The sequence below is a fragment of the Accipiter gentilis genome, chromosome 6 (genome assembly GCF_929443795.1).
Source record: "Accipiter gentilis chromosome 6, bAccGen1.1, whole genome shotgun sequence".
Classification (NCBI taxonomy): Eukaryota; Metazoa; Chordata; class Aves; order Accipitriformes; family Accipitridae; genus Astur; species Astur gentilis.
The window spans coordinates 33,790,728-33,812,405 of NC_064885.1; the positions used below are offsets into that span (position 1 = coordinate 33,790,728).

The window sequence follows — 21,678 nt, forward strand, 5'->3', positions numbered from 1 at the left end:
AGGTCAGCACAGTCTTCAAAGCAACTCTCAAAAGTCATTTGACTGAAAGCCATATACTTTAAGAAGATTATCCCGTTAGATATAAGGTCACGTTCAAACAAAAAACAGCACTAAAATTAGTAATTTCCCCCTGCAGCTTGTTGGCGCCTTTCACATTTTCACTTCCTTTTCTTAGTCTAACCAAGACAAGGAACAAGAGGGCAGTATAAAACCACATGAGCTGTTATATCTTTCCTATTAGTGGAGCTCTCATTCTTGGAGATGAACTCTCTCATGAAATCACCTCCTGGGAGCCTTACAACTTGCTTAAATTAAGAAGCACCATTTGGTCTCATAGGACTGCTTGGGATTAGTCTAGGAGAGCAATCCCCCTGCCCGTTAGACACAAGAGAGTAGAACAGCTATTTATCTTACTCCGCTGCCCTGCTTGATCCAGAAACTCAGCCACCAGTTGCTAAAAGCTGTACTGCCCACATTCAGCACAAACAGTGCCATGATGACGAGGAAAGCAAAGGGGCCTCCAGCTGCCTGAATGTAGATACCATAAACAGACCAGGGGACAGAGCCTTTGCCTTTCTCTTCCAACTGGACCAACTGACCTGTGAAACAAAAGAGAAGGGAGTGAAGAAAAGAAAGCTGTTCCATGAAAAGTTTTAAGTTTGTGAACATACACAAAGCTACAGTCATTGTCCAACTGTATAGAGTACTTGCAGAAACACAGACATTACTTAATACGTAGAACTCAACAGTTCAAACAGTTTTTCAAAAAGTCACATTTCCCCTGCAGAATCATTCACATCATGGTATGTCTAAAAAAAACGTAATCAGCACAGATTTAAATGCTAGGCTTGTATCAGCCTCACTATTGATTTTTAAACCTTGCTGAAGTTCAAAGTTAACATCAAACAGAGAGAACCACAAAACAGAGGTTAGATCTTCCAATTCTTCATACATAAATGCCATGTCCTGCCTAGGACTCTGTGAGTACCAAGCTATACACATTGCCCTCTTAGGATAGGAGGGAGAAGTGGTGTAGGAGACACAATACTACAAGTTCCTTTGTGCCAATAGCATGTGACCAGCAGCAGCCTGACTGAACTTAAAAACATTGTGCAGGCACCCATATTTAATGAATTAATTAATGTTCTTTGCCCACTGCCTGTGTCCTATCAACCATACTGAGTGACCAGGAGTTGAGACAGCTTTCAAAACCTGAGAGGTACATTCACAATACACTTTGAAAGCAAATGTTTTGAGCTTATTGGTGTATAAAATAATTACAGCCAGAAATCTGATTACATAGTTACCCTCTTCCTTCTTTACAACTTTCTCCTTCTTCACAGACCCTGTTTTGGTACTTTTATCCTGGGGTCTTTTCAGTGAACTGTTTGTATTCTTCTTTATATTAATCTGCAGGAAAACAATGACACTAAACATACCGGAGTAATTTGCTTTGACATTTTCATATCTGAACCCAAATTTTTTATAAGCTGCATCCTAAGGACAAAGGCTTTCAAGAGCTTAGCATTCATATCACAGGGAATATTAACTTCGCTGTTATTATGGATGACTGCCAACTCTAGTGGATTTAATTCTCCTCCTTTATTAATCTAAACTGCTACTGATCTGTACTGGTAGTGCGCAAGCTTAATTTCCAGGTTCAGTGACACTATGTGCGTACATGGTAGAGGAATGACACCTCTACTACGGAGAGAAAGATACAATCCCCCTTGTAAAAATAACTTACAATTTTATTAAGAGGCTTTTTTTTCCCCAAGCACCCTAGTGCTTCACTCAGGAAGGCTCTCATGAAATGCCTCTAAGGACAAAGTCAGGTTAAAACTTGGTCTTCCAGAAGTCAAACATCCAAACACTAAACTGCACACACAATTACTGTTCTAAACCAGCCTTCTTCCCACAGATAGAAGTTACTACCTGTTCAGAGACAGCCTACATCAATTAAAATCCCCTACACAGCATCTTCAGGATCCTCTTCCCACACTTTATGTGAGAAGAGACCTCTCACACACATCAAACCACAGAGAATCTAACTTCACCATCCATTTCTTCTTATCCCATCAGGAATGCAAATTAATGCTCCTTCCATGAGCTAGTGTTTACAAAAAGACAGTGAAGGTCAGCCAAGCACGCGGACTAGAGAATCTCATGTTAACTGTCGTTACATTAATCTTAAAAATGGCAGAACTATAATCTTCATGCCTCAGAAAGGATATGCAGAGTAATGCATTTTATTCTTTTTCTTCTTTCACTAACATCTCCCAGGACAAAATTTCACCAAGCACCTTCTATATCTGTATATTTATCACAATGGTAACTTTTCGGGAACTTTTTTTTTTTTTTTTTTTAAATGTCTGCAACTTGTTAATAAGGAGCCTCTCATCTCTTAAAAAATAAACTGCAGATGTGCTTTTTAATCTCTTCTTACTAAGAGAAAATGCACACAACACTTAGAGAAGTAAATCATCATCAAATAAAAAGCAGCAAAGTTGCTTACTCCAAAGAATAACTTCAGGAAACAATCAGGAGAAAGGTGGGAAAAATTAAATTGCTGAAAATTTAAATGCATGTGCTACTGAATGGTTCTTGTTATTTTCTAGATTTACATTTTTTCCACTGACTAAAATACTAGAGCACAAATCCAAGTTTGCATTTACAGCCATTGTTTCATAACAGAAGCAGTGTCAAGCAACAACTTTTTTCTCAAAAAAACCCAAAACAAAGCAATTACAGTTACACATCCAAAACCTGTCAAATCTAACTTTTGTCAAGTTGCATCATTTCTCCTGTGCCTCAGTCACACCCTATGTGAAAACGAAGTAATAAACCAGGAAGATTTTTTCAGACAAAGGTCAGTCCAGGTCTGTGCTAATTTGGAGGTAAAATAAGAGAGACAACAAGCTTCCTGCTCCGGGCATCACCAGAGGAGATGATACATTACTTTCATGTTCAACTCATGAGCTCACTTGCAGAGTCCTCTCTAGTATGCATTCCCTAAATAGGAACTGTGACTGCAAATATGAAGTGCTAATGAAGCACAGATTATTCTACAGGAAATCTATTGGTCAGATCAACACATGAACATGTGAAGCCATTTTCCAGTCTTCCAATTAATGTCATTTGGTTCATCTCATCAGAAAAGTCATCATTCAGAGCACTTTAAAATGAACAAAACAAGTACCTCAATATGTGGTGTTTCTCCCAGCTGTAGGTTATTAAAAATAGTTGCATAGTCCCCATTTAAATTCATCAGTTCCTCATGACTTCCTCGCTCAGTAATGCAGCCTTCTTTCATGAAGATCACTTCATCACAGTCAACAAGATACTGGAGAAAATGGCAGTAAGAACAAGTCTTTATCATTATGGCCAATAATCACACTCCCACACAATCCTTTTTTAGTAATTTATAGACATTTGCAGACAACACACCTCTTCTGAGGTAACAGATATCTGATTTTTAAAGGCCCTGCATTGACTACAGCACCATGATTACTTTCACTGTACACAAATAAAAAGTTTTTATGTTCTGTCAAAAACAATCTGTTATAGAAGACACAATTCAGGATACTTAAACACTGCAAATACTGATATACTAAGTATTAATATTTCTATGCACAAAAGATAGCAAGAAAATCTCAGAATACATCCCTTCTGATTACTGGCACCAAATCTAAGTTTTTCTGATGTGATGAACTAGCTTTATAGCAAGTTAACAAAAGTGTTTTTGAACAAGGTATTTATATCTCTGGTAAATTTTCTTGAGCCAAGTGTTACCAGTCCAGATCAGACACCAAGCAGCACTGGTATCAAATAAAGAAATAGATTGTGCTGGGTGCATATTTGCAAACCTAGTCTGCAAACAGAAACCACACATCCTATAAATGGACAGGGTTGTGCTGTTACAGGTCAGGGCATAGAAATTTCCAGTATGAAGGCAACTGACTAAACAGCATTTCAAGAAAGTCCAAGAAAGAAAGTATGAGAGATGTAGTACCTGAAGCTGATGAGTGATGAAAAGGACAGTCTTTGACTTCAGGTGCTTCCTTATTGCACTGTTAAAAATGTGATTTCCAACATGAGCATCTAAGGCACTAAGGGGATCATCAAGGATGTAAATGTTCCTGTCACTGTACAGGGCTCGAGCCAGACTGATTCTCTGACGCTGTCCTCCACTCAGGTTAGCCCCTCGTTCACCAATCTGCACAGACACACACCAATTATTTTATTTCTACAGCACCATGCAACACAGATATTCAGAGCTCAAGAGGTGGCTGGGATGAAGCAGACCATAATATTTTTATTTTTATATATACGCACACACCTCCCATAATATTGTATGTTGTTTTAATACATATATACATATATATATTCTAGTTTAGGTGTCCACTTCTTTGTGAAATGTGTTATACATTCAAACTCAAGGTTAATGTGCTGGAAACGTGGCAGTACTTTTTTGCTTAACTTTTTTTGCATTAACATAGCCATGCTTTTTTCTTAGCTATTTTAAATCAAGTTCGACTAGGTCCTGTTAAGGCAGCTAAATTTACAACACAATAAAAAACTCCCAAATTGTCAACATCTGAGTCAAAAACACAGCTTAACTCTCAATAGTCCAGGGCCTGCATCGATAAACTCAGCTCAAGAAGGTGCATTCAACAGCTTGGCTTATATGCATACCAGACTGATGTTCCACTCACCCCAGTCTAGTCTACCAAACCAAAACTCTACCTTTCTCCATCTACTGATTAGTTTACTATAAGCAAAATTTATACCTCTGTCAGGTCCCCATTTGGAAGGATGGCTAGGTCAGGCCTTAGACAGCAACCATTCAACACGGTATTGTATCTAAAGAACAGTTAGATACATAGTAAGAACACTGTTATTCCCCCCCCCAGGTATCTAACTAGTATGGTATTATCTCACTTTCTACACTAATAGCAGACATTCCAGCAGCATAAACCAAATTATCTGCCTTGAATTCCTAGGAAGAAACCGAGGATAATTAATCACCTACTTCTGAAGTACAGTGAAGGTAAGGAGGCAATTTCTTTCCAGGGACAGCTAGCACAGGCCACAGGGAAGACCCCCACTGGGGGAGGGCAATGGAAGGTGCCCATACATGGCAAAAAGCAGTTGCTGCGTTTAAAGAGGGCAAGGCCAAGACAGTAAGAGCAAATGCCACTTCAGTGCTGTTCCACAGCAGCTGCTAAAAACAGAGATCAGACAGTACTCCAGCATAAGGTACAGCCCTCACTGCAAATGAGCAATGACAGACGCACTGACAGACATCAGCCACAGTGACCAAGTGCAAGAGAGGCAGGCTCTTAAATAAGACTTAAAGGAGTCTTAAAGACAGACTCTAAAAGGATATGTAGGCTTTAACTACAGTGTACCCTGCATTAAATTTTCCCACACTTGGGCCAAGAATTACTAAGCTTTCATGAAAATCAGCAAACAGTTCTGACAAACCTTTCTTCATCATATTCCTTGCCAAAAAGAATGTTGTCCCGAAGCGTAGCATTGAGAATCCAGGCCTGCTGGGCCACATATGCAAATGTTCCACTTACTGCAATGCTACCCTCCAACAGGGTCATCTGAAATTAAAGATAAACTGAAATTATGCTATTCCATGTTTAGAATAGACTTACTTCTACAGAGTACAAATCAGTTAAATAGGAGATAGGAAAGAGAAGAGCAGAAGTAGTCAAAACATAATTTCTCACCTGTCCTAAAATTGCTGAGATAAGTGAAGTTTTTCCACTCCCCACACTGCCACAAATTCCAACAAGTTTTCCCTAGACAGAAAAAAAAAAAAATTATGGTACTCATTTCTTACATTCTCCATCCCTTTCAGAATTGACTACCTTTAGTACCTCCAAGGGGACAGTTGGACATTAATGATAGCTGAAAAGGGACAAAAAAAGCAAGACAGTCAGTATTTTAACTCTCAAATAATAAAGAGTGAATACTATCCCACAGTGGGCTAAAAGTGAATCAACTATACAGGTAAAAATGAATGTATTTTAAGATCAGCTTCCCTTTGACTGGGCCTGATACAGGCCCAGAGAATGCTGCACTCAGCCAAAAGCACCAAGGCCTGCCTGAACAGAATGCACCAACATGCATTTGAGAGTGGAAGGAAAGATATAAAGAGGGAAAGACTGAAAGAAAAGTAGAATTTAGGATATACAGGTCCAGTAAAACTCTTTGCCTATGAGATACAGTTTGCAAAGGAACACATACCAAGAAAAGGTGAGAATCCAGTCACTTTGAAGCAGTTCTCTGCAGTAAAATGGGTGGGTTGATACCCACATTAAACAATGAATTCATCAAAACTACATTTGTTCCTTTTGTAAAAAAAGGTGAAGTGGACAAAAAGGGTATATAGCCATTTGTGGAATACATTGTTGGCCTCCTCTTGTTTACCAACTTCTGACAGAAAACTAGCCTTTACATTTTCAAGTAGCTGTGTACTCCTTTTTCAAGGCTATTTTTTAAACTATATGAATCCTTCTCAAAAGTTTAAAATATAGGGGGTTTATAGTTAAAAATAGTTTAAACTATCCCTCTACTTATATGACTACAGGAGACAATTTAAGCATAAATATCTTGATAAACACAGGGATCCCATTACTACAACATCCAACTGCCAGACTGCAAAACTTTTGTATTTGTGGAAGACATCATGTATTAAGTTCAATGCTTTTTCTTTGAAATTTTACATGTTTTTACCCATCCTGGAATGAGGACTCCAACTGCTTCTAAATTCTTGAAAAACCTCTGTGTCCTTCTACTGTACAAAAATTCTCAAGGAAGAAAATTGCACATTCTTCAGTGAAAAGCACTGTTATGGCTCCATTACAACACCTAATCACCTAAAATGTTCACACAGCACATAGCTGAAACCCTGCAAAATTATCAAACGGCTGCAGGAATACACCATCCACCAATACCCCACTGATACCCCTGCTGCCTTGCTGATTCTTTAAGTTCATCAGCTCATACACTGTACAGAGAGCTACAAACAGCAAAACTATCAGTTAGATGTGAAAGCTATACAACCTGCAGTTGTTTCATAGGCTGTCTGCAAAGATCTAGTTTGCTAAAATGGCACAGCTGTTTACATCAAGATCAGACACTGCATCCTGGATACTGCAGTTGCCATGGATATTACAGGAGTGCACAAAAGCAATATGCTCCATTTCATGCAAAAAACACACAGCTCTCTATCCCAAGGCACAGCTAAAAAATGAGGCCTTTTGAAAGCTCAGATTTCCTCCTTTCTTCTCTTACCTTTTCTATCTCCAAGTCAATGTTGTAGAGAGTCCTCTGAAGCCGAAGATTAATGAGATGGATGATTTTGTTCTCCTCTTCAGGGCTAGGATGGTCATCATTGTCCACTAGAAGATGGCCCTTCTGCTCTGCCAGCACAGCTTGCTGTCCCTCATTCTGCAGCTTCATTTTCTCTTTCTTGCCCTTGGTGACTTTCTTGTCTTTTTTCACTTTGGGGGTCAACTTTGGTGAGCTCTGGACGCTGGCGTGGGAGAAGTCCCAAGCCAAGGTAGCATTTTTCACCTCTATCGCGGTGTGAGGATTGGCTGGTTTTTTCTTTATCATATGAACCTCTTCCATTAGAAATAAACTCTGATAGGAGTTGTGAGAGAGGTGTAAAGATGAGACACCTGATCAAGACTGGGAGACAAGCCTATGGCACACTCACGCAGCAAAACACATCAGGCTATACAGTAGGAGGAAGCTGAAGAGCAAAAGGTAGCTCATTAGTGTAAACTAACTCCAGGCCTGCTAAGTGGCCGGGGCATTCCTGGATGTGGTGGAAGCACTTAGATACACTAAGACTTTTATAGAACTGGAATACTCTGCATGCGATATGAGAGGGGCTTATTCTTTTAACACTGTTTGCAACTGCAGCTCTGTAACTTCCGGATTAAACACATACGAGCAGAATACATGGGTTGGAGAGAAGGGTCATTTTGAGGGAAAGTGACTGACTTGTCCTACACACCAACTCATTATGGAAGGAGATGGAATGACTTTTAACTTCAGCCTTTACCCTTCAACTTTTTCTGCTGGGAAAAAGTCATCCCACACAAATTTAGCTGGCCTATCTTGGGATGCTTGACAATAAGAAGTAAGCCATTAAGTCCATTGTATCATGTTTTCCACCACATCCATCAGTATTTACGGTCAACACAGATGAGGAAGAGATTTTTCACACAGTTTAATTACAAGATAAAATGTTTGCCATTTACATAATTTATGTTTTGAACTAAGGAGCCATTTGCAATTAAAGACTTCCCAATTCTCAATCTTATTTACTCTTGCAATTGCTGTACCTAAATCATACATTCATAAGAAAGCTCATACTCATTTACAAAGCCAAAAAGTCAGTTACATTCTTACTGTGATGTTAGAGTAACCCCACCTTGTGTTACACTCCCTACACAGACTATACTGTTTACAGTCAAACTGGGAGATATTACAATTTACCCTCTCCTTCTCTCCCCCCGCCAAAACTCCCTTCAGTGCATTTGAATTTAAGAAAGCCTACTTTAAGGTGACTCAGAAGGTGAAACAAAAATGCTCAAGAGCAATGAGATCTCAAAACCATTCTGCAGATCCCATTCTTCTCACATCCAGATTTGTCTCAGGAATGCACTACACAGAATCCATGTATCTGTCAATGCTTTTGGAATCCTATTGGGAAATTTCTGCAATGTGCAATGCACTATTGTCTTCAAGAGAGAAGACAAAATAAAGGCCTGTCCTCTGAGTTCATACTCAAGTACATACAGTGTGTTCACAGGGACTGAAGGATGAGATAAGGATTGTTTGTTATAAGGGTTTCACTTTTCTACCATAGATTCTGTTTTGTCAGATCACAACTGCATTTTATTCATATGGTGGTGTTTCAGTCACTTAATCTGGTCTGGAAACACAAAACCTCAGTTTTGCATGACTACAAATAAAACTCTATGGTTTGTGCAAAGCTGTCTACACAATACATGACATTTCCAACGTTTCATTAGCAAAACATGAAATTTCATTGCAGATGTTGCACTGTCTTCTCATTCAGATGGTCTTAAAAGGGAGTTTAAGAATGCTGCGAGCCATCTAGTCCTGTATGCTATCTCTTAGTGGCCAACTTCAAAATCCTAAAATCATTAAATAAGAATATTTTGCTTCCCACACTGGTTATTATCTTAAACTTCTAATATTCCTTCACTACATTTGTATCACTTTTGCAGAATCCAATAATCAGGACTGCTAAGTGTAAAGAAAAAGAACTCCTCATTTGTTAAAACATTACCTTCTAAGTGTTCCCTTAGCATCTATTATACACATACAACACTCTACACTTACAGTTAAAACTGCAAGGCCAAATGACTGCTTACCTTAAATCTGTCAACAGAAACAGATGCCTCAGATAGAGACTTCACTGAGAAAGGCGTTACTTTTAGAGCAAAAGTCATTGAATTAAAGACAGTGACCACTGTGAATGCCTAAAAATGAGACAAGAAAGAGAATCACATTTGGATGCAATATACTAACAAGTCCAACCTTCTGAAAGCTGAAATGTCACAGCAACAATTCAAAGCCATAGAAAAGGCTGACAGTCCAATAATAACCATTTAAATATTCAACATATTCTCAAACAGCAGAAAACAGCAAATCTACCCATCTCCTTCTGTAGGGCTTTTTAACAGACCAAGACAGACATCTTCAGTGTTTGTAGATCTACCAAAAGCAGCAACTAGCAAATTCTGCATTAGCCTATTACTATGAAGACCCCAGTTCAAATCCTGTTGCAAGACATTTGTGCTGTTTGCATCCAAGCATGCTGTAAAACAAAAACATGCAGTAATCCCAATGCCCTATCGGAATAGCAAACAGAAGTGCTCATTTACATTCAGCTCAAAACCTGTTGTGGGGAAGGTTAGAACTGAAAACAGCACTGAGAGCTTTTTGTGCAAAATACAAGACTACATCTGCTGCTGTCACACCCATCAGATGTTCACTTCTGTGAGCAAGGCTACAGCCTGGCCACAGAGGCACAGCCACAAAGCAAAGAATATGAGGAAGAGAAACAGCTTAGCAGAAAAGCTACTGTAGCAATATTGTACAGAATATTTTCAACACTGCAGTAAGTTACCTGAGCTGCTGTAAGATCGTAGCCAAGGATCATATGGACAGAAAAGGTCACCACGCTGGCAATGACTACAACTATGGGAGCCACACCCACAGTGATGCTCTGGAAGTAGCCCGCACGCTCTAAGATTTTACGTTCTTCCTCACGAATTTCTAGAAATATAAATAGGGGCACCACATTTGAAGTATGATTTGGGGAGTACATACACAACAAACACTACCATAGCACTATAAACACTGAGTAAGAGAAGCCTAACTATGCTTTAGCGTTTATCACATTATGTACTTTCTCATAAAGACCGCAGTTACAGTGAAGCAAACTATAATTATCTGTAAATCTCCACAGAAATAGAGGTCTTTTTGCTTTATCTAAAAATGGAGCAGCCAGCACATCTAGTAAATGATAAAAAAATGGAACAAAATTTAAAACTCTAAGATTAATGCCAAGCCACAAACATCATTATGCTAGAAGGTGAAACTTTAGAAGCACGTCTGTTTGTCCAACCCATCATGCATAACAAATAGGAATCCTGAAGGATGAAAGTGTTATTACACTGCACGTACATCGACATCTACGGTACTAAGCTAGGAGGAAGCACCAGGCTACTAAGCAATGGGGCATCTGCACAAAAGCAAACATTTACAGACTGTGTGAACTCACTTTGAACATTCTGAGAAAATGGTTTGACCCAGGCATACATTTTAATGAACTTAATGTAATTAAGAACTTCATTCATCTTTTGCACACGCTCATCTGTTGTTGATACACATTTTCTTCTGAAATAAGCTGTGAGACGTGATACAAACATCTGAAACAAAAGGCAACACCATGCAACGTTAATGGCAACTCAGAAAGAGCAAGTACATTCAACTCTTAATTACCAGAGAAAGCTAATTTTGAATCTGAAAAAGGGATTCAGGGATGGGGCAAGGCAACTATTGTTCTAACATAAAAGTCTAGCTGGCTGCAAACACTATTCATATCCTCCCACCCCATCTGCACTGAGCAATAGACTCACGATAGCAAGTTTTAACACAAATAAAATTTGTGAAAACAAAGGTGTGCGCTTTTATCCACATTGAATAGTACCAGATTTGTTAAAGTTTCTGAAGCACAAAGACTACAAACGCATTAACCTAAAGACATACCAAGCTGACCCTCATGGCAAATAAACAGTAGAACCCATTTAGGCCAACTTTTTAACCTGGTCCCATAAAGCAAAAGAGCAAGCTGAACTTTGCTCAGCCAGATCAATTTCTACCACATGCCAGTGCTATGAAGGTGGTAAAACAGTTTTAACATTTTTACTAAACCAATCTAGAAAAAAGTAGCTGTTCGTGTGTTTCTAAGTATCTGGTACCCTTACATTCGTCCCATTCCTGGTCTGAAATTCAAAACCAACACACTACTTTAGGAAGTTTTCAGCTCTTTGCCCTTCTTTATACTCCTGCAATCTCTTTTGGAGTCCCCATCAATAGAGAAGGACTGCTGAAAAGAACTGGAAAAGATGATCAAACTCCATTTCTTATTCCCCTCTTTAAAATATAATTCCCATTATTTTAATCCTTACTGTTGGCCAGATAAATTGGACCAAAGTGGACCTCACAGTATTCATCCTCCCTGCTTTTTAAAATTTGTATTATGAATATAGTGACAAATCTTAGCAGCCTTACAGGGCATTTTAGAGGCAAGAAGACTTTGGCTTGAACTAGCCTATTTCACAGCTGAGCAGAAGTAGAGGTAGGAGTAACCAATCAAGAACACCCTCTCCCAGATGCAGTGCTTTTCAATATCTTTTGTTGAAATCAAGAGCGATGTGCTCATGCAACACTGAGCTCCTTTACACAGGCTGGAGAGACCTTGTGTCTTTCCAACCTCAACTAAAACCACCTAAGTATTCTGTAGTTTAATTTAGCTATGCACATTTATCTCAGTCAAATCTATCAGCTTTCCTATTTCCATTTTCTAATTTTCTTTACCATTTTGAGCTTCCTGTTTCTAAATTTCTGCTTCATGCGCTATCTTTAGAAACACACCAATAACATGCAGCACCATAAACGAGCTAAATCCAGCACATTTCAACACCTTCTATTCAGAACTACACATATGTCTGACCTAATAAAAATGGGAAGCAAGAGTTAACTCCTTCCCACTCACCATTGCTGGGTAGAAAAGGATGAAGACAGCAGAGCCCAAGAAGCCTGTTGGACCCAGTATAATCACATTATAAACCATTCCTAAGATGGCCACAATAGGCCCCCCAGCCAGCAAACTCCCAACTGCTGCAGCTTCAAACATCCTTTGACCATCATTGGAACATACATTTATGAGCTGAAAAATACACAACAGATTATTTAGATTTAAGGCACAGCTCATTCTCAAAGGAATATATTGCATATCCATTTTCACACTGCAATTTCCAAAATTATGCAGCAGCTTACCTCTCCAAGAGACTTCTCCTTGATGTTCTTCAGCTTAAGAATTTTCTTAAACGCCATTGTCAAGATAGCTCCACGCAGTCTAACCCCCGTGCGGTAATTCAAAGCCCAGGTTAGTGCAAGGGACCAAGATCGCACTATTTCCGTCATAAAGATGCCAAAAACTAAAAACAAGCTGTACTGCAGGTTGGACTCACTCTGTTGGGTATACTCCAAAAGATGTTTCACAACGAACGCCTAGAGGAAGAAATGCAAGTTTGCATGAACACCCCATCATCCCAGAAGACCATGCAACAACTTTATGTTAAGTTAGAAATAAGTAGGCTACTTTGCTTTTAAAAGAGCCGTTTGAAATAGAAAGCATCTTCTTTCTAGAAGTAAAAGGTGTCAATACAAGAAGTACTGTAACACAAAGCCCTGCTGAGAGCCAAGCACTGAGTCAAATTTAGTAAGTAAAGAGAGTTTAATTTGGAACCATATTCCTCGCAGCACGCTTCTAATCCTCCGTGTCTTCTAACTTAACATAAATCTGTCAGTTAGCTGAAAGCAATGCATTATCATATAGAAGAGTTTTAAAATATAGTCACTACTTATACATCTGCGCACATTAAGAAACATTCCTTTACGTGACATTAAGACCTTTTTTATTTTATCTTTGGTTTGCTTCAAACGTGCTTATTTGATAAAAAGGAACAATGTACCTACAGTTGTAGAGGGGAAGAGTGAGAAGGACATTTGCAAAACATTCCTGGAAATAAACATCAGCAGTTTAATAGTAAAGAAAAAAACAAGCAGAAAGCACAAGGTACGCAATACCACAAATCATTGGGGACAGGGGAGAAAAAAAAAAGACAAAAAACTAACCATTCAATCCCTCCCCATACCCTCTCCCCCCAAAAACATAAACATTTTACCTCAGGAATCACATTTCAAACATCACCTGCAGAAAAAGAACAGCCCCCAGAACCACCGATTCCCACCTCCAGCTCTTTGTGGTCCAACGGCACAATATAACATCATACAACTCACAATCACCAGTGATATTAAATACTATTGACTGCGAAACAATAGGCTTTTATTTAAAATGAAGTGCCATCTTAAATGGTAACATCTCAAAAACACTGTACAACAGGTAGAGCATTGTATAAACATACAATCTGCACATACAGGATAATAATAAAGGGCTAATATCTAACAGTCAGTCTTAGCCTCTAACATAAACTAGATTTGAAACTACACACAAAATTGTAAAGATACAAAAACAGAACAGTATTTGTTCATGAAGTCCAAAAGAAGTCAAACTTGCAGGTGCCAACAGAGGAGGCTTCTGAGGCTGCACAAATTCTGAAATCTGGTTTTAAAAGTATCCTACAGTAAGGCTTCACAGACAGCAAAAGAGAGCTTTTAAACAAATGATGCTTTAAGATACTGGTGCCTTTGATAAGCTAGTACAGAGCAGAGAATTACCTTTGCCCACAATAAAAAGCAACAAAAAAAATCTGAGACCAAAGAAAATATTTGAGAAGCCTTTCACATCATAGTCCATTGAAGTCCTCTTGGCTACACCAGGTTTTGCAAATAAGAGTTCTGTATAGTTTGAAGAGAGAGGAAAAAACCAAAACCCCACTACTTCAGCAAAGGTATTGATAGCTATAGCCCAGCACCAAATAACAGAAAAAAATGGAGATCAAATTCATCTGTTCTGAGGAAAGTAATTCTGCACGTCAGAACCAAGGAAACATGCTGTAAATAATTTGCTCTTTCTTTTTCACAGGTGTGAATTAAAGCCAGATGTCCGTCAAGTTCTAGAATGGCCACTGAGAAAATTTACATACCAATCCCTGAACAAATGTGAGGGGCTCACATTCACAGATCTATTGCATTCCAACTTTCTCCTTACTTGGATTTAGTTTTACATCGACTGTTTGGACCACAACTGCATACAGTTGGTTTGCAGTTACTAAGGAGATTACTGACTTCTTTTTCCAGTATTCAATCCAACATATGCAACTGAGTCACTGAGCAATTGGGGTGAAAATCCCCCTTTTTCCTCACGAGCTGTAACTCAGCATGGTCGCAGACTGCAAGCATTTTCTCGCACACCACAGCATTGCTGAAAGTCTCCAAGAGAGGATGTATAAAGATAGCAGATGTTTCCTGGGGTCTCATTCCTCCCAAAACTTTTTAGTGCAATTTTTCAGCACTATTTTATAGATTCAGCATCTCCCGTGATGAAATAGAGAGCAGCTTACATTATACCCCCATATATTTTTTTTCCGGAAGAAAGAAAAGAGGAAACAGCAGATTAAAGAATTTTGAAAAGGGAGGGGAAAAAAGTCACACAGAATTAACATTTACATCTGAACACATATTATTTGAATTCAAACTAGTTTAATGTCAAGAATCCAGCATAAAGTTATTTACAAAACAAGAAAGTTACAGTACAAAAACTAAAACTCAAGCTATCAGGGAAAAAGGAACTCCTGTGACTATTACCGTAGTAGTTGGTACTAGCTGCTCGGCTGTCTTAAGCATTCCCATTGAATAAACATTACCTTACCTTTGCTCTTGGCGTTGGCTCTGCCCAGCAGGACTGTCTCATTCTGACGCAGAAAACAGCCATCCTGAAAATTCTAAAGAACAGCTTCTGTCACTGGTCCCACTGCAGTGCCGGCATCCCTGCTGCAGCCAGCGTGGGGCAGGCTGCAACTGGAGCCAACTGGGAAATCGGGAAACTTACCTCCAATAGCTTACCACTCCCCCCTCCAATAACTGACCAAACTGTCAAGCTGTACTCCACTAAGATAGCAAGTTTCCCCATCTCCCAAACAGGAAGAATAGCTCTGAACAGTTACAAACAGGTACATTGTTCAGACCTGGAGTTAAACTGATTATGTTTAGTAATCAAAAAACTTCTTTGCTCCTCAACCCAAACTTGTAAGTTTTGGTAGCTGATCAAATGGCAGCAAATATTCACTGAAGATAAATAGTATCTCACCTATACTAGTACATTCTGATGGTTATTACAAGGCAGTCTGACACACGCAGCTGTCTCACCAGGTTATGGGTTTGGATACTGTGCCAGATGCAGAATTTATCAAAATAAAAAAAATAATAAAAAAAAAAGGAAGACCCTTGAAGGATCTATTTGGTAAAAAAAAAAACAAAAAACACAGGAAGTCTGCAACAACTCCTTTCCAGTTATAACTATCACAATGCCACAGCTGTTGGCTGGCATTTCAAGGTCATAGACATTCAATTAAAATTTTTGAAGTTTAATATAGTGTTTAACTCCATTTTTATAATTTTCATCAATACATGAGGTCAAGTCAAGTGCTTTTCCTGATCTCCCTTTTCACCTTCAGGTGACTGAAAGGGTGTAACAATACAAGAAAGCACTGATACTTCTGAGGAGACAGCATAGGCATATCTATGAGGCATGCCATTTTTAAAAATAGGGAGGAGGGATGGTAAAGACTTATTTTTCATGCCTAATGATGGAACCAAAAGGGAATTGTTCCTTATTCAGAGAAATGAATAAGGTTGCCTGTAAATGGGCAAATATCTATAGATAATTTTAAGTAACCCAAATCGAGCATGAATTGCAGCGGTAGCCCCCAGCCTAGTCAAGTTGGTTTGTTTTTCTCCTTCCCCTCCCACTCTCTCTCATTCAGCAGTTTGGCTGAGACAAACTGAGAAAATTACACTACAGAAATTAGGGGCAACCCTCCTGCAAGTTCTTTGCTAAAAATAAAAGCATCTACTAAAGCCCTGTAGTGAAACAATGACAGAAGCTCTTCTTGGGGAAAGCTAGTGCTGTTAAAACCTTAATCATGATTTATTGTTAATTACCAAAGTATGTTCATATATTTTATAATACAAGCTACTATAAATTATTACCAAGAAAACAATACCACAGAAATATTTATTGTTATTCATATTACATGGAACAAGGCAAACTTTAAAAAGGCTTAAAAAGCAGAACATCATTTTGATAAGACATTTAAAAGCAGGAAAACATTTTAAAAAGACATTTCACCTAACAGTGCACCCAAGCGTACTTACCCAAGAAATGAAACTTCAGCTTACCAGCACACTGAAACGTGTACTACTAGCAGTAATACTGCTCCTACTCCTCAAGGGAAATGTGTAGAAAATAAATTTAGTCAAAATTTCAACTGTAAATCTGCACAGCATGTGCAACAAACAGGTGACAAAAAATGGTGTGAATGTCAAGTCCCATATGTTGTTATCTTCATTACGACCCATAGCAACAAACAGCAGCAGTTCCTAGAGGCAATAATGTACTCTAACACTTCTACATGAAATCTGTCTGACCATTCTCTGTAGGATCTATACCCACAGACTTCTTGAGACCTGCTCACATTAGTTTTTAAGTAGTGCTCTAACAAAATTGTTTCATTCCACTTCTTGAAGACTGTGCTATTTATGCCAATAATCTAAGATTAGTGTTTTATCAGATTGAATTTTATTCCAAGATAAATTTACAGAATTGCAAAAAGAAAATGAAAACAATTAAAAGACCTGCACATTAGAATTTTATGCAAAGAGACCACATACCAGTTAAGAAAGAACTTTAAACTATACTCAAAACCAAAGAGAAAAACCAAGTGTGCATTTCCCCCAGGATACCTAAACTCCCCCTCCCTTCTGCAAGAACTTGCCTCGGTATTCAGCAACTGATCCATCAGCTGTAGGAAACCTATCTTGGATTATTGAATCACTCTGGAATTTTGCCCCAAAATTTCTATCTAGTCAAAACATTTAAGTGATTCTGCAATGAAACCTTAAGACTTTACAGTTGGCCATGAGATGGAGCCCTCTGGGGTTGTTAAAAAAAGGATGGATATTACTTACTGGTCCACTAAAACCAGCGAGCTGCGTGATCATCAGACACACTATGGAAATGATGAGCCTCGTGCGGCAGAAAATCCACACAACCCTCCGGAGAGAAGCATCATTGGGCCCACTTTCTTTCAGTTCTTCCTGCCACAATCTTTCCAGCCTAATCAAAACAGAAACCTCATGCTATAAATTTTTCACCATGAGAGAAGGTACAATCTCATAGGTATTTCTTTGTGAAAATTCCAAGCACTTCCTAGCTTAAAGCAACAAAAATTACTAGGTATCAAGAGAAATAAATACATGGTGAGGTACAGAGAAATAAATCAAGACAAATATCTGCATCTTGAAATATCTATGTTGCATTACTTCTACAGATGAGAGGGATGAAAAGCACAATGCCTTTTGCTTTGCCTGGAGTCTTTTTGGCAATCTTAATATACTGACTTTTCACAGTCTTTCCTTGCTGATCTGACAGAAGAGTTGAGAATTTTTCTCAGGTTTTGACTCCACATTAGCTATAAAAGGTTAGCCTGATCACAAGATCTGACCCATATTCAAATCACCTTGCTACTGTCAGTATTACTTTTCATTATTTTAGCACAAGTTTTTTTTCAGTGTAGCCTTGAGAAGGAACTTTGTTTTAATAAAAAAATAGTTTAAAGACGTGCAAAATCAGAAAAATAATTGCAAACCATTCTGGGAGACAGAATCCTCTAAATTCACTGAAATTGGCAAGAGTACAGAAGCAGTGCAGCGAGAGGAAGTGGTCTATGAAGGATAAAACTAAATTCCACTATTCTAAGAAAGGCAGAACACAATATCAGTGCTGCTTTTCTAGGGCAATACTATATCATTGCCCATGAACTAACGTATTAAAAAAAAAAAACCAACAAAAAACAAGAAAATAACTGAGATATCTCTACCTTCTACAATTGACATCTGAAGACTCATGCCTTGATAAAGACCATACATCATCCATAAACAATTCCCCTTTCTTGTATGCTCTGTGGGCCAAAGGAGTGAGCCAGGAGAAGGTCATGCAGGAGAAAAGCCCAGCATTATCAACAGGGTGCTGGTGTCTAAAAGGAAAAAAAAAACACAAACAAATGAAAAAGGAAACAGAATTGTAAATCCCTGAGAAAAACAAAGCCTCCTCTCATTGAAATTGGCCCATGCTAGTCATACTTGCTAAACAAATTCTGGTTTCACTATCAGTCAGCAGACCTACAGCTGCAGTCCTGCTTTGTGACTGGTTTGAAAAGCAAATGCTGTATCAGTTCTTTTGCTGCCTAAAGACTTACTTGGAAGTAGTCCGTATGGGTTTCAGCACGTTCAGGCCATGGTGGTATTTGCCCTTGTGATGCTCTTCGTCCAGCATTCTCAGCTGGGAATGCACAGAGGTGTCCAGTGGCAAGCCCTCTGCCCGAGCAGCTGCTTCCAAGGCATCCTGGCATTCAATCTGCTTTTACAAGAAAGACAGCAGAGTCAGAGGTCAAAACTATGTTTAAAGTCCATGACTCCTGACTCCAGCAACTTTGCACCTCTTTCTTCTGTAAATTACTGCGCAACAGTAATCACTATCATTTAAATGTCTTAGAGGACAGGCTTCAGCCTGGCAGCAAAGACACTGAAGGGACACATTCTAGATCTCATTAGATTGCTGCATTTCCAAAACATAAATTAACACCAGTATTGTGACTCTGCATTCAAAGGATAAATGGATAGACCAGATTAATCCTGCATCCTGCCACAGGAAATACAATAGAGAAAAATTACAAAATCAAGTACCTATGACATCAGTTCAGGAAATCAGTAACTGGCTAATACAGTGAAATTGACATACATTCATGATGAATTTACACCCTCTTAGTGTAATTTAGATACTTATCCACAGAAAATTCCAATTATTTTCAGAATACTACCAAAGTCCCTTCTTCAAAAGTAACTTGGATTAGATCAAAAAACAAATATGCATTAAGCAGAATTGTACTTTCTTTATCATGCTTCCTGCTTTTTCTCTTTTTCCATAAAGGGAACAAAGATAATTTTCTCTGCTCCCAGACACACTTCTCAATGGCTCAGCAACTTTATTAACAACCACTTAAAAGGCAAGCCTTATCTCAGAGGAGTTTTTCCACAGCTCTAGTGACGGGCAGACCTAAACGCTAATCTAAGAGGAGAAAGGAACAGCAGTGATATGGAGTAGTCAAAACATTGCAGAGTTCAAACAAACCTTTTGATCAGAAGCTAGATGTGGCAAAACTATCTGAGATTAGCTTGCTATATATACTCACAGAGGGCTCACTATTGGTTCTGCTAACTTAATGGACCATTTATTGCAATGTCATGTTACCTGTTTGTATGCTAGTTTTTTGACATGGAGCTACTTTGTGGAAAAAAAACCAAAACAGTTCTGAGGTAAAAATCTTCCTGGCTGTCTCACAAACAGAGATACTATGTTTACCCTTATTAGTTACCTTACCAGAGCAAAGTTACTTTATGTCTTTGAAAACAGCAACTGTAAGGCCTTGTAGCCTCCCAAAAACACAGTACCTGCAAAGTACTAAATGCATATCAATAGCAAACGCTTGGTTCCTAACTTCTCATCACGTAATTTTTGTCTGAAATGCCACCATTTATTGGAGACTTAGTCTGTACTACATTAACATGTAAGCATGTAGCATTAAGACACCTAGCTTCCACTCATGTGAAGGACAAGAACAGGTAATTGATAATAGCATAAATCTGTCCTTTATTTATTTAACCAAAGTACTTAAATAGTGCCTAAGGGTGTTGTCAACAATCCACGGTCCTGATCTCAAAAAAACCTTATTCACTAAGCCTAAAGCTATGATTACAAAAGATAGCTGAGTAATAAGAAAACAAAAGAACGTTACATCATGATGATACATGGAGTGACTCAAAAATATGCAATGCTTGAAATCTGAATTAAAAGACTTCTCATTCAATTTTGTATCAAATTACTAAGGGCAATAACACCTTACTAAATCTACCCAAATCAGCATTAATAAGGGACCTGCCAAAGATGTTTAAAAGGGCTCAGTAGTAGGGAAAAGCTCTGCACCACTGCTTTTATGGTTACAGCCGACAAATTTATAGCTAGTTTGCTGTTACCCTTTGCAATTGCCCCAGGCAGATTTGCCCAAACACCCTATTGCTGATTACATGCTCGTAAGTGATGTCACAGGCTATTTGCAGAATCATTGTTTTTCAGAGCACACAAAAAGTGCCTGGTAAGTTAAAAAAAAAGTCTTCCAAAACCACTGTATTTGTCAGCATAAAAGAAGTTTTTCACCACTTACAAATAAGAATAGCTTTTTAATAAGAAAGCACAACTGCAAGATACTGTATTTTTAGGCAGTCCAAAGATAATGTTCTTAAACACTCACTGTGAAAAATAATTAAACTCTCCAGCTGCTCAACAGAATTCTCTCAGCAAAGGTGGAAAAGATGCATTGATAAAAGACTAGGGCACTGCCTTTGAAAGGCCTTTATCATGTCTTGCCATAAAGGCAAGTATAAGCGCAAAACCCTAGCCAAGCGCATTGCTCATCTCCATCTTACAAGGTTGTCAAAATCCCACAGGCACAACTATCAAGAAACAAATGCATCACGCTACTGCACAATTAAGATTCTAAGAAAGTCCATACAGTTCTGTGTCACATTAGAAAATCTTCAAAGCACAGAGCTTAATCAGGAAGAAATGAGACTCCTAAGCAGTGCTACAATGCATTTCTAGAGGAAAAGACTAAATTACAAAAACTAGCAACAACCCCAACACTGTTAATCTAGGTTTCTGAATCCCTATTATTTTTTCAGGTGTTCAACTGGCAATATCCTGATTGCCTGCATACATGTACAGTTTTCTTGGAAACTAAAACCTTGAAGAAGTCATTAGCAATGCGATATAACAGGCTCCAGCACTGCTCTTGAAATAAATGTCTAATAAATCATGGCTGCACTATCAAACAGAAATCAGACTGCACTTTTCCTAATTCAGCAACTTATTAATATACCAATACAAGCAATGAACCAGGTGATACAACACAGTGTTGATAACTCTAAAGAAATGCTCGCAGATATCAAATAAATCAGATATCACTAACCGGAGGGGTCGGGGGGAGATCATTCAGACATTTCTTGAAAAACAGCAGCTCACTACTCAGC

The 21,678-nt window shown here is 38.5% G+C and overlaps 1 protein-coding gene across 7 annotated transcripts in view; it reads right to left on the minus strand.

Moving 5' to 3' along the window:
• ABCC5 (ATP binding cassette subfamily C member 5) overlaps positions 1-21,678 on the minus strand; it is a 73,324-nt gene that overhangs the window by 37,242 nt on the left and 14,404 nt on the right. For 3 of the 7 annotated variants that reach the window (XM_049804034.1, XM_049804026.1, XM_049804029.1), the window contains exons 3-18: positions 18,792-18,952; positions 18,414-18,569; positions 17,503-17,650; positions 12,628-12,861; positions 12,344-12,517; positions 10,847-10,994; positions 10,190-10,338; positions 9,432-9,539; positions 7,312-7,662; positions 5,742-5,813; positions 5,488-5,612; positions 4,791-4,863; positions 4,013-4,216; positions 3,200-3,343; positions 1,308-1,410; positions 415-599 (exon numbers count right to left, since the gene is read on the minus strand). In XM_049804034.1, the coding sequence (XP_049659991.1) occupies positions 415-599; positions 1,308-1,410; positions 3,200-3,343; positions 4,013-4,216; positions 4,791-4,863; positions 5,488-5,612; positions 5,742-5,813; positions 7,312-7,662; positions 9,432-9,539; positions 10,190-10,338; positions 10,847-10,994; positions 12,344-12,517; positions 12,628-12,861; positions 17,503-17,650; positions 18,414-18,569; positions 18,792-18,952 (2,535 nt within the window). Of the gene's footprint in view, positions 1-414; positions 600-1,307; positions 1,411-3,199; positions 3,344-4,012; positions 4,217-4,790; positions 4,864-5,487; positions 5,613-5,741; positions 5,814-7,311; positions 7,663-9,431; positions 9,540-10,189; positions 10,339-10,846; positions 10,995-12,343; positions 12,518-12,627; positions 12,862-13,325; positions 17,402-17,502; positions 17,651-18,413; positions 18,570-18,791; positions 18,953-21,678 lie in introns of those variants that run through there. The other 4 variants (XM_049804027.1, XM_049804030.1, XM_049804031.1 and 1 more) reach the window with 3 other exon arrangements.